General features: G+C 36.9%; 1 protein-coding gene across 5 annotated transcripts in view; it reads right to left on the bottom strand.

Annotated features, from left to right (window-relative positions):
* KANSL1 (KAT8 regulatory NSL complex subunit 1) overlaps positions 1–12,895 on the bottom strand; it is a 177,706-nt gene that overhangs the window by 53,332 nt on the left and 111,479 nt on the right. For all 5 annotated transcript variants that reach the window (XM_026512561.4, XM_044389154.3, XM_057318237.1 and 2 more), the window contains one exon: positions 376–517. In XM_026512561.4, coding sequence (XP_026368346.1) covers positions 376–517 — 142 coding nt within the window. The remainder of the gene's footprint in view (positions 1–375; positions 518–12,895) is intronic.

Genomic DNA, 12,895 nt, shown 5'->3' with positions numbered 1-12,895 from the left:
ACCTTAGTGGTAAAACAGAAATGCATCTAACTAAAAAAGCAAGATGATATCCTCGGTCATCACTGCTTTTCCATAAATATACAAATACTGAGTTACATCAATGGCTTACGTTATACAGTCTCTTTCTTATTTTTCCTATTAGCCCAAATACAGGAACTGTTTTGTTCTAAACACATGTTCAATTTACCATTATACTCAAACAGTGTTGTGTGCACTATTCTAAACAACACCAGGCCTTTAAACAAATTAAACCACTATATCAGATCATATTAAACCCTTCTCTTTGACACAGTTAAGAGTTATTGAGGGATGGGGAAAAAAGGATAATGGTTAATTTTTAGGTGGGCTGAAAAAGACCAGACATGTATCTCTTACCTTATTAGCACGTATCTGTTTGTAAATGTCTGTTTGCTGCCGAATTCGATATTCCAAGTCAGAAACATGAGCCTGAAGCCAGTTCCAGCGGCTGACAATCGCTGCTCGGTCTGCCGCCCATCTCCATTCTGACCTGCGTCTCCTAAAAGGAAATAAACTCAGTGAAATTTAAGAGTAGCAGCAACATTTATACCCAATGGGAATGGGAGGATTTTAACACCTAAAGGCCCTTATGTCGCCTACTCTAGTGACAAGAAAAACCCAAGACTTTATGTATGTATATATGTATGTCTGTCAATCACAGGACACACATGGACAAAATTTCACATATAGATACTTCCCAAATTAACTAGTTGAAACTGCGCTCCAGTATCCTGAGCCTGCGGCAATTTCAGAGGAGACACAGAAATATTCTCAGTGGACAAAAATTTCTCAGGAGAGAGAGAACTATTTTCTACTTTAACATAAGACGTATATAAACAATAAAGATTATCTACAAAGAAAATCCAAAAGACACCACAAATTATTAAAGCAGAGAATTAAGCAAAACTGTCAAGACTGGCATACAAAAACTCAAAAAGTGTTGGTATGTGTCAACAAGTAGAAAATATTCATTTTTATAAAAAGCACCATTCACAATACCAACTAATGCTAACATTATACATACAAGATTTTGAGAAAAATAATAAAACCTGAAAACATAAAGACCTATATAAATGAGATACAATTTTTTTTAAAATGGCAATTTTCACATGTGTATAAATTCAAATAAATTCTAACTCAAATTCCCTACAGGGTTTTTAATGGAAGCAGATGAAAAGATCTAAAAATTCACAAGGAAACGAAGGCCAACAGTACAGAAATTCTAAAGAAAATATGATGGTGCTACAGACTTAATGTAAAACCCTGACAATTAAAGCAATCTAGAAAGACAAAGGCCAGTGAGACAAAATACAAGGCCCCCAAACTTAGAACTGGATATATAAAAGGGATGACATCCATTATCCGTGGGGAAAGACTGAACTAATCAATAAATAGTACTGAAATGGCCAGTTCTTTACATAGAAAAAAGTAAAATTAGTTCTCTTCTTCATCATATAATTCCGTAATTTTAGAATTCCTAAATCTGAAAAGCCAAACAAAGAAAAGTATCTACAGAAGGATTCCTTAAATAAGACACGAAAAACATTTTAGCTAAGTTTCAACACACAACAAAAGATTTAATAAAGTTAAAGGCAAGCCGCTGTTTGGTAGAAGATAACTGTAACACATATAACTGAAGATTAAATATCAGAATACAGAACAGAACTCCAACAAAGAGGTTAAAAAATGAACAATCCACTAAACGATAAATAGAAAATTCATGTAAGAGAAATCCAAGTGGACAAAGCATACATAAAAATACGCCATACCTTGTTTGATTTTGGTTAAAATATTAGTATCAGTTCAAATACTAGGAAGCTATTTCAAACCCAGACTGAAAAAACCAAGTTTTGGTAAGATGTGGGAAACAGCAATTCATACACTGCCGGCAATAAAACCTGGCACGCCTGCTTTTGAAGGGTAATTTGGAAATACTTGGCTAGACAGAAAAATGTGAATTCCCAACCATCATGAAATTCTATTTCTGAGAACAACATCTGCATATCTGCATGAAGAAACAGATTTACTGCAGTAGAGTATGTAATAGCTAAAAGTTACCATCTAGTTTGCTGAAGTAGGGAAATAAACTAAGAAGTAAGTTGTTTGAGATACACACAAGTAGTAAAAGAGTTTAATGGAATACTACTTATTAATAATTATTATTGTATGTATCAACATGACTGAATCTCAACAATACGGAATGGAAAAACTGTAAGAAAACTAAAAAAGAATAAACATACAATAAGGACTGTTACCAATACATAAATAGTAAATGTATAAAAACATGCATAGAGCTGATACTCAACAAAGTTAGGATCAGGGTCCTCAACACCTCTGGGAAGGGGAATGAAGAAGCTGGATTTTAGCTCTACTTATAATGTAATGTGTGATTCCTCTTTAAAAACAAAAAGTCTGGGGTGCCTGGATAGCTCAGTTGGTGGAGCATGTGACTCCTGATCTTGGTGGGGGTGGTGAGTTCGAGCCCCATGCTGGGTGTAGAGACTACTTAAAAAAAAAACACACACCAAAAAAACCTTAAAAATTACAATAAAAATAAAAACAAAAAGTCTGATACAAATATGACAACATTTTAACATTCCTTAAACATTAGAGGGGGTATATGGCACCTGGTATATTCTGTAATCAAAATATTTCATAATCTTCCATAAAATTCTTTTCCAAGAAAGCAGCAATCACACTTGACTGTAGCCCCACCTCCAATCAGGATATACATACTCACTACTGAAAATTTTAAATGGCTATAGGTGAACTTTAACATAGTCTACTGATGAGATAAAAACAACAACAACAATATAATGTCGGGGCACCTGGGTGGCGCAGTCGGTTAAGCATTCGACTCGGTTTCAGCTCAGGCCCTGATCTCAGGATTGTGAGATCGAGCCTCTCATCAGGCTCCCTGCTCAACATCTGCATCTGCTTAAGACTCTCTCCCTCTCCGTCTGCCCTTCCTCCTGCACGCTCTCTCTAAAATAAATAAATATTAAAAAAAAAAACAAAAACCACAAAACCATAAGGTCAATGAGAGAACACATTTAACCACAGTAGAGTTATAAATGAGTTATACCATTATAATTAATACCAAGGTTAGCAATGATATTTTACTTTAATATGGTCCAAAAAAAAGCCATTCGAGCCAACAGCTGTGATAAAGTATTATCCAATTATTTCTCCTTTAGAAAGAAGACATTTTATAGTTCCCTAACCTTGATGGAATCAGTACAAGATGTAAAGATACTTTTAAAAAAACTAATTATCTGGGGTGCCTGGGTAGCTTAGTCGGTTAAGCATCTGACTCTTGATGTCGGCTCAGGTCATGATTTCAGGGTTGTGAGATTGAGCCCCAGGCCTGGCCCATGCCTGCTTAAGATTTTCTCTCTCCCTCTGTCCCTCCCCCTGCCACCACTTACCTCTCTTTCTCTCTCTCTCTCAATAAAAAAGTGTAATTATCCAGTTTAATGTTAGCTGCAGGTCTAGTTCTAGCCCAAATTCAGTTAAGAACTCCAAGAGGTTAAATATAACTCTGCATCATTCCTGAACTATAAAAATGACCCCACCTTTTTTATAAGATGCAAAGCTAGTTAACCTGCATATCAAATTTCCAACTTTCATTCCTCTACGAGGTTCACCTTCCCATCCTAAATCTCTTGGTTTTATAAAAGTTCACTTCATTCCCGAAGTTACCACAGCACCAAATGTCCATCTACCATATCACCACTGGGCTACTCCAATAAACCTTCTTAGCTACTACCCCTAACACAGATTACATACTACACTTTTCCTACATAAACTCCCCTCAAACCTCATTACTTCCTGTCACTCTTATGTGTAAAGGAACCATACAGTGCCTGTGGCTTTTTTTCAAATTCTAAGTCTTCAAGAAAACAAAGTATAAGGGAAGTCAAATATTGTAAAAACAATTCAAAGACAAAAAGTGATTAGTAAAATTAACACAATGTTCATTTAATGACAGTTTATTCACAGACAAATTTGTTTTAACAACTGACAGTGGCTAGTCTAAATAAAACCCTAATGTTGAAAACTCAAGAAAATGAAAGAAAATTTCTTGGCAAATCTACAGTGCTTCCTCTTAGTCACCCCTGATGGACAAAGAATCCTGGCAGTCTGTCCCAATGATCCTGAACTTAACTCATAAGCCTTCTCCTGACAGTGTTCCAGGACACCAAGCACTCTTAATTGGCAAGAAAGATGAAACCTATTTGTTATCTCTGAATTTAGATACATCTTAACCAAAAGAATTCTTTTCTTTCTTGTCTGATATCAAGGAGGGGAAAAAAGAAATAAACCAAAACACTTTAAAATCTGTTTGAAAGTCTGAGACTAAAAAAGAAAGACAGCACCAAATTATGAACAGGTTTCATTCTACAAATACAGTTGTCACTTGACAGTTTAGAATTGGAAGTGATTTTCAATGGAAAGTTTGCCACAATGTTATAATGTAATTAATGAAAAATGGAAGCCATATCCCTACCCCTTGTCCAAAAAGTATCTGTGTGGTTTTTTAAAGATTTTATTTGAGAGTGTGCACACACACACACACACACACACACAGAAGTGGGGGGTGGGGGCAGAGGGAGAAGGAGAGGGAAAGGGAGAAGCAGACTTCTGCTGAGCAGCGAACCAGATGAGGGGCTCAATCCCAGGACACCTTGGGATCATGACTTGAGCAGAAGGCAGACACCCAGGCGCCCGGGTATCTTGTGTTTAAAATACTAGCAATGTGGGCAGAAAGCCGAACTATTAGGCAAGGGTATACAGTTAACAAGTCTGAGGTAGCTATGAAGATGTTACCACATTCCAGTGACAGAGCAGAACACCACAAAACACTACTGTAAGAAGATCTTCAACATCTCATCTTTTTTCCCGCGTAACAAATACAACATGCCACAGAAACTTGGTTTACCAGAAGGAAAAGTGGATTCCCCCCAATGTTCAAAGTGTAAATTTATTACTCTCATAATTTACAAATCAAAGAGGTATTGATTTAATTTTAGTCATACAGACCTCCAAAAAGAACACGTGACTAAGGTTGCACAGTGATAATTACATACTGAATTGGTTTCTAATGTAGTCCTTGTGAATGATGAAGAAAAAGATATGGATTCCAACACAGATAAGTCAATTCTTTCCTGTTGCTTATTCTGTACTAACATTAGTGAAGTAATTGTTTTAACTTCATTGCTTATGCAGGACCCTAGAATGCCTTCTAACCTATTATTCTGCTGTGTACTACTTTATTCCAGTTTGTACCAAAATGGTTGTTTACACCTACCAGGCTACTGCCTGAGAATTCATTTTAACTCGTATCTTGCCCCTCACTTTTATAAACATTTTATCGGTAAATTTGCTTTCTCTCCGTGTGCTACATAAAAATCCACTGAAATTTTACATTACGGATTGATTTTTGGTTACCTAAATGCAGGAAGATACAGTACCAATGTTTCCTTTGGTAATACTGCATGAATAATACATTTTAATGTTGCCAGCTATGTACCAGCATTTATTTGTATAAAATAGTACATGCTGTAGAAATAGATTTCTTTTTTAGCTATGTGAATTTATACTTTAACGGTTCTTTTTAGAGGGTTAGAGTATTACCACATTTCCAGAACTCAGGGTATTTTACAGGATGCAAGAATATAAAATATTTATGTTACTCACTTGAACAAAAAATCATCTCCTCTAAAAAAGCCCTTATATTTATAAACAAATTGAAACTACATAGTGGGGAAAGCACTTGAAAATTTAGGGTTCAGCTGACATGTTGGCCAATGTAGAAAACAAGTGATTTTTGTCTTTAATTTTCTAAAATCATCTTGAATGGTAATGTTAATGGAAATGTTTCATTAGTAGAAGAGAAACAGATCAATACAGGGACTTTTATGTAAGGAGATTTAACCTCTCTTAAATGTGGCAACCAACCTCCTATTTTTATTACAAATTAGGAATTATATTACAAATTAGGAATTATACATTGAATCCTCAAAGGTGCCATTGATAAAAACTTTTCTATTGCACCATGAGAGGTAATGATCTGAATTCCTTAACTCAGAGGTGGTTACCACTGATTTCACTAAAATCAAAGCATTAAGGAATGTAATTTCTGCTAAGAGAAAAACAAGAATTTGCAATATTACTAATGTATCAACTCTTCCTACGAGATAAACCCTATCTTTGATGCCTACAGCACTGCCACAGACAGCAGAGCAACAAGCAGCAGTGACTGGTACTTCCTTTTTCTCAAAAATAAACTACAGCAAAAGCTGACTTACCTAAAACAGTAGAGCTAGGCACTGAACCCTGTCATACTTGACCTACTGCTGTCTTTAATAAAATCACCTAAGTTCTGTTCCAAGATGGAAAATCTGTTAATCTAGTAGAACAGTACTGGTGGATACTACTTTTCCCTGATCTAGAAATATATATATATGGGGGGGGGGGCGAGGGAGAGAGACTCTCAAGCAGGCTCGACGGTCCCAGCGTGGAGCCCAACGTGGGGCTTGACCTCACAACCTTGTGATCTAGGAATTTTTTAAAAATCTCATTAAACAACAATGAATAGGCAGGAAAAGACCTGAATGGTGTAATTCCTCTTCAATTTTGATTTCATTTCGATTTCCAGTTCTTTCACTTTATGTAAAAAAAGTTCTATGAACAAATTAAAATGACTGTCTACAGCAAGTTACACAGCACTATGTTGAAAAACTGACACACGAATTATTTCAGAGTTCTGTGCTACTTCCAAGTGTGCAATAAGTCTGAGACACCTAGGTTCTGAAATCTCCAGGTTCTTTAGATGACTTATAAAGCCAACAGAAGTAAGTAAAGTTGAGATCATCCCTAACATTCAGAGCATACATACAGTTGCTAGATTCACAGTATCCAGGTAAGAGTTAGGGTCACAAGTATAGAAAATCTTGACATTGTTGAGAACCACATTAAGAAAAATGTATATACAAGTATTCACTACCCAGCTCAAAAGCAGTACGCAACAAACAGGTGAAAGAGCAGGAATATAGGTTCAAGCCAAGTTCTCACTTTTATTTACTTTATGTGATCACAGACATGAAAACTGACCTCTGGAAATAACAGCAACATCTGCCTCATGGGAATGTGGCATTCATAAAATGATATAATCCTAACTACAAAGTACAATCTGTGTATTAGAAAAGGTTAAGTAAACATAAACTTGTATTCCAATTCTGTGATCGTAAAAGATACAAAAGAAGGGAAAAGAGGAGAAACAAAGAAATCTCTAAGACAGAAAAATACAGGAAATAGACGTTTTCAGTTAGCAACAGAATTCTGAGTTTGAGTGTTGGGCTTCAGACTCATCTAAAGAAGTTCCACTCGAATAGCAAAACTGAAGTACAGTTGACCCTTGAATGACATGCGGGTTTGGAATGCCAAAACTTAATTACTAACTGCCTACTGTTGACTGGAAGCCTTACCAATAACAAAAACAGTCAATTAACACATATTTTGTATGTTATGTCTATTACATACTGCATCCTTCCAATAAACCTAGAAAAAATATTAAGAAAATCGTAAGAGAAAATACATTCACAGTACTATATTGAAAAAAATCCATGTACAATGGACCCTCCCAGTTCAAACAGGTTATGTTCAACGCTCAACTGTAGTTCATTAGAAGAGGATACTGTATTCAGAAACAACTACAATGACATTACCCTCTGCCCAAATTTACAGAGATAGAGGAAATAAAATACGGAGGGGGAAAGTCTACCATCAAATATCCTTCATGTTTTGGCTGTAAAATAAAACTTAGATGAGAATGGGTTAAGAAGCATTTTGTATCTGTCATTCTAACTGGTTGTATCAGCTTTCTAGAGAGGTTTGTAGTAACAGGAAACAAATCTACCAGAGCCAATTCTAAACTTTCAATTTATCCTGATAAAGACGGGGTGGGGGGGCGGTGTTGGCTGAATACTTAACCCTTTTGTCCTACTGCTTAAACCAGATTACCTCTGAAATTGAGAAGAGATTTGTGTATTTTGGCAAATTATTTAAGCCAAACTTTTAACCATCATGAACTCTTCCTCTCTCCCCTCCCCCCCCGCCCCAGTGCCAGTGCCATTTAATAAATATTTAGGCACCTATTATTTTATTACCAGGGATTATACTAGGTGCCGGGGATACAGCAGTAACAAACAAGAACTGTGGCTCATTAAGCTTAGAGTTTAATGGGCAATATAAATGTTAATGAACAATCTGCAAAATGTGAGACAAGAGATTGTAATTATGACATAAGATCTAGATTGAGGGATCTAGAAGACTTCTCTGTGGTAGAAACATTTAACCTAATATGCTCCAAAGAATAAATCAGGACATGGATGGACAAACTTGCTCAGGATAAGAGGTCCTGGGGAAAGGGGAGGTGGAGACGCATAGAAGATACTGGGGATTGTGGTGTGTCTTAAGAAGAAATGATACGTATATAGGTTCTGTAGCTGGAGCTCAAACAGTAAACAAGGGGAAGAATGCACTGGAGTTCACACTGGCTATAGGTAGGTAATAGGGCCAGATCATACAGAACTCTGTAATCCATGTTAATTTTATGAAACAGTATTATGCAGTCCTGGTCTTGGCCTATGTTCTTGCATTTATCTTGGACTCTTTTTAAATGAAAAATCTCAAATACAAGCTAACAGATAATGAACTCCACATAACCATCAACTAACTTCAGTAATTAACAACTCTTGGCCAATCCTATCTCATCTATAACATCTACCCTGGATCCCCTGGATTAATTTTGAAGCCAATCCCTTCAATCAGATCAGTACATCTGTATGTATTTCCATATGTATCTCTAAAAGGTAAATTCACTTAAAATATAGTACACTACATACTATGCAATATGTATGTATATATACACATACACACTATACTATACACTTTCATAATTTAAGAAACAATCAAATTCCTTAATGTCAAATATTGTTTTTTTTGGTTTTTTTTTAAAGATTTTTATTTATTTATTTTGACAGAGATAGAGACAGCCAGCGAGAGAGGGAACACAAGCAGGGGGAGTGGGAGAGGAAGAAGCAGGCTCATAGCGGAGGAGCCTGATGTGGGGCTCGATCCCATAACGCCGGGATCACGGCCTGAGCTGAAGGCAGGCGCTTAACCGCTGTGCCACCCAGGCGCCCCTCAAATATTGTTTTTGGTCAAATATTCTGGATGGACCTTCTCAACTGGTTTCTCCAACTGAAGATCCACACACTGTATTTAGTTAATACATCTCAAATTTGTAACAGATTTCCTCTTTCTTCTTACAATTTATTTGTAGAAGAAACAGAACTATCTGTCCTTTAGAATATCCCACATTTATGTTTATCCTTGTCCCAAAGTCCACACTTTTGAACTTTATAAACTCACCTCTCAACTACTTTTAGTTTGTTATTTAGTGTTTAGTACAGATCAACAGATAAATTATTTGTGCTCTTGTACATTTAATTTTTACATGTTTAAGACTGAGATAGGGAAGCCTGGGTGGCTCAGTTCAGCCATGACCTGCCTTTGGCTCAGGTCATGATCCCAGGGTCCTGGGATTGAGCCCCATTTTGGGCTCCTTGTTCAGCGGGAGCCTGTTCCTCCCTGACTGCTGCTCCCCGTTTGTGCTCTCTCTCGGACAAATAAATAAAATCTTAAAAAAAAAAAAAAAAAAAAAAAAGACTGAGATATGCCCTAAAACACATCCAACCTTTAAAGATTTAAGGTACTTTAAACTCTTTTTAATGCCCATTTGTCAGACTTTTTATTAATCACAGTAACATTTACATAATATGTAATCTGCCAAGCACAGTCAAACAAAAAATGTAATAATTCTCCAACATAGCCCCTGAGTAGCAGTACTCAGGTCAATTGGTTTGTCATACCCAATTCAAGTTTCCAACCTAAAAATACCCAGGAGGATCTTTTATGCCTAAAACCCACCTTCCTCTGGGGAAATGAGAAATCATCTTATTTTGTTAATTATGTGTTCTCTATTTCCAAAGTCATGTCATGAAGACTCTGGTCTTCAACTACATTATCCGTGCCTCTTTATGGGTACTACCTACCATGTGTTTTAACTATAGATCAATTTTCAATGATATCTGCATACATGTAGTTTACAAATAAGGAACTCCCAGGAAATTTAAAAAAAAAAAAGAGAGAGAGAGAGACTGATTTAGCCAATGGCTTGTACTGCTTAATTTTCAAACTGTTAAAAAAAAAAAAAAAAAAAAAAAGCCCACCTAACTGAAGCTTGAAGACCCAGAATGCCTTTGACACACTGATGTGTTCCAATGGAGAAAAACACAGCATGACAAAGAAGGATGGAAGTGGCTTACAGTTCTTCTTGGCTGGCTGTAGGACTAGACACAGAATCTGAGCATGAAGATTCAGAACAAAACACTGGCCTAGTTACTGTGTCTTTTTCAGAGAATAGGGCTCTGTTATGTTTCAAGAATAAAGCAAAATGACAAAGTTAATACTGAGAGACTCTCAGTTATTCAAAGAAATGCTACCCCAGAGTGGCTCCTCCAGAGTGAACCAATCAATTTTCTGTCTACTTTTTTGCCTACAGAGTTCATCTTTTTAGAGTGGATTCCATTTTAGAACCTTTAAAAAAATCAAACTGAGGTTAGAATATTCAAATTCTATATAAGATACTAATTCCTCCTTTGAAAATCCTGAATTGTTAAATAATCCCATTTGTTCAAGAGCTGTAAATTCAAGTATAAGAGTACCTATTATTTGATCTAGCTCACTCATGTAAGCAAGAGACTGACAAGGAGCATATCTTACAACTTAAAGTACTTATTGTAAGCAGCAGGGGGCTTAGAAACTTTCATAATCATCACAACATAGCAACTAAACCTGAAAGAAAAACTATCTCCTATCTTCAGTATTTCCTAACTTCCCAGCCCTGGACCTTTAAGTACAGTGGAGGAGCAGAAAAGCACAACGTATTGACAAAAAGGAGGACGGAGGAGGAAGGACACCAGCACTTCTTATTCTATGGGGGAGAACATGTTTCTGGCTATCTCTAGAACAATCAAAGGAATCTATGGATTCAGCCCCATAGATTAGCTATATAATAATAAGATTTCTATAGAGAAATACTTTCTACTCACTTTAAAAACAAAATACAGCTTGTTAGAGTATTGTATATGGAGTTAGTAAACACGAAATTCCAAATCCTGGCCCTGTCATTTAGCTAGCTATAATCACTGAGCCAGCTAACTGGAAGGTGGAAGAACCAATGTTCTTCCCAATGCTCAACTCCAGCAGTGATGTTCCAACTTTAGCGTGTATAAGAAGTATCTGAAAGTTGAAGTGAGTCCCAGGGACACGCATGAAAAGAAGACCCTTGGATAGTTCTTATGCAAGAAATGTGCAAGACCAGAAACAGTACTCACAGATACTGGGGTTTAGGCATAAAAGGACACATCTTGAAGAAAATGAAGGTGAACCAAAAACCAATTTGTTGGTTAACTTATCAGTTCTTAAAAGCAAGAGAAGAACTTCTGGTCCAGGCAAGAGGATGTAGACTCTTTTCTTCTAGCTCATCCCTGTAAAACACTATAAACCCTGGAAATTACACCAAGAGGCAACCAAAGAAAAACTCTGAAAGGTGGAAAGAGGAAAGTGAACTGATTAGGGACTTCAGGACTAGAAGAGGGGATCTAAAAAATCCCATTCAATAGAAGTACCCAAGCCTACCATTTCCTAACTTCCAACCTAGCAATAAAAGTAGCCTGAACAGGCTCATCATTCCCCAGATGGAACAGAAATACCACCCACGATACCAGGTGAGCTCTGCAGCAACAGAAAAGGGGAAGGATCACGTGGTCAGCTAACAACAAGAAGCCAGGGAAAACATTATTACCACATTTCTCTCCTTCCTTTTTACAACAAAGATTCACTATGTCTAATCTCTCTCCCCCCATTATCTCTTAGATCCAAGTTCTAACCCCGACTACTGCTCTGAAACTGCTAGTCCAGGTCACCAATGACCTCCACCATGCTAAATCCAATTCTCAGTCCTTATTACTCTTAACCTACCAGTAGCATCTAACACAGGTGATCACTCACTCCTCCTCAAAATATTTTCATTTGTCGTTCAAAACATCGTATTTAACCTGATTTCTCTCTTGCCTTTTTGAATTCTTTTTAAGAGTCCAACTGCCCACACCTCTCAATCTTTTTTCCTACACTCACTTCCTAGGGAATCTTAACAAATATCATAGCTTTAAGTATTGGCTATTTCTCTCAAATTCTTATCTCTAGCCAAAACTGCTCCCCTGAATTCCAGATTCCCGTATACACCTGCTTACTCAACAGCATTTGAATGTCTAAAAAGCATCTCAAACTTATACCAAAGTATAAAGTTCCCCAACCTTTATACCATTCCAAACCTGCTTCAATTGGATTTATCTGCTTAGAGGTAAAACAACAGCAGCAACAACAAAACACCTCTGTTATCCTTAACTTCAAACCCCTTACGCACCCCCTTCACAGACACCCCACCCCACCCCAACACATACACACATTCAGTGCATCAGTAAATCTTATTGGAACTATTTTCAAAATATGTCTAGCATTCACAAACACTGCTTGTCACCCTCACTGTTACTTCTTTGGTCCATATGGCCCAGATTATTGCCGAGAACCTCTTAAATGGCCTGGCTCTCATCCTTGACCGAATTCAGGCTATTCAGCATGAATACGGCAGCCAGAACGATGTTGTACTAAAGGACAGGTTAGAAGACATCACTCTTCCTCTTCCCAGTATCAGTTATGGTTGCTTCCCATCTCTCAAAACAAAACC

The sequence above is a fragment of the Ursus arctos genome, unplaced genomic scaffold, assembly GCF_023065955.2.
Source record: "Ursus arctos isolate Adak ecotype North America unplaced genomic scaffold, UrsArc2.0 scaffold_24, whole genome shotgun sequence".
Lineage (NCBI taxonomy): Eukaryota > Metazoa > Chordata > Mammalia > Carnivora > Ursidae > Ursus > Ursus arctos.
Note: the sequence above shows the minus strand (reverse complement) of the source record. Positions and strands in the feature narration are given on the sequence as shown.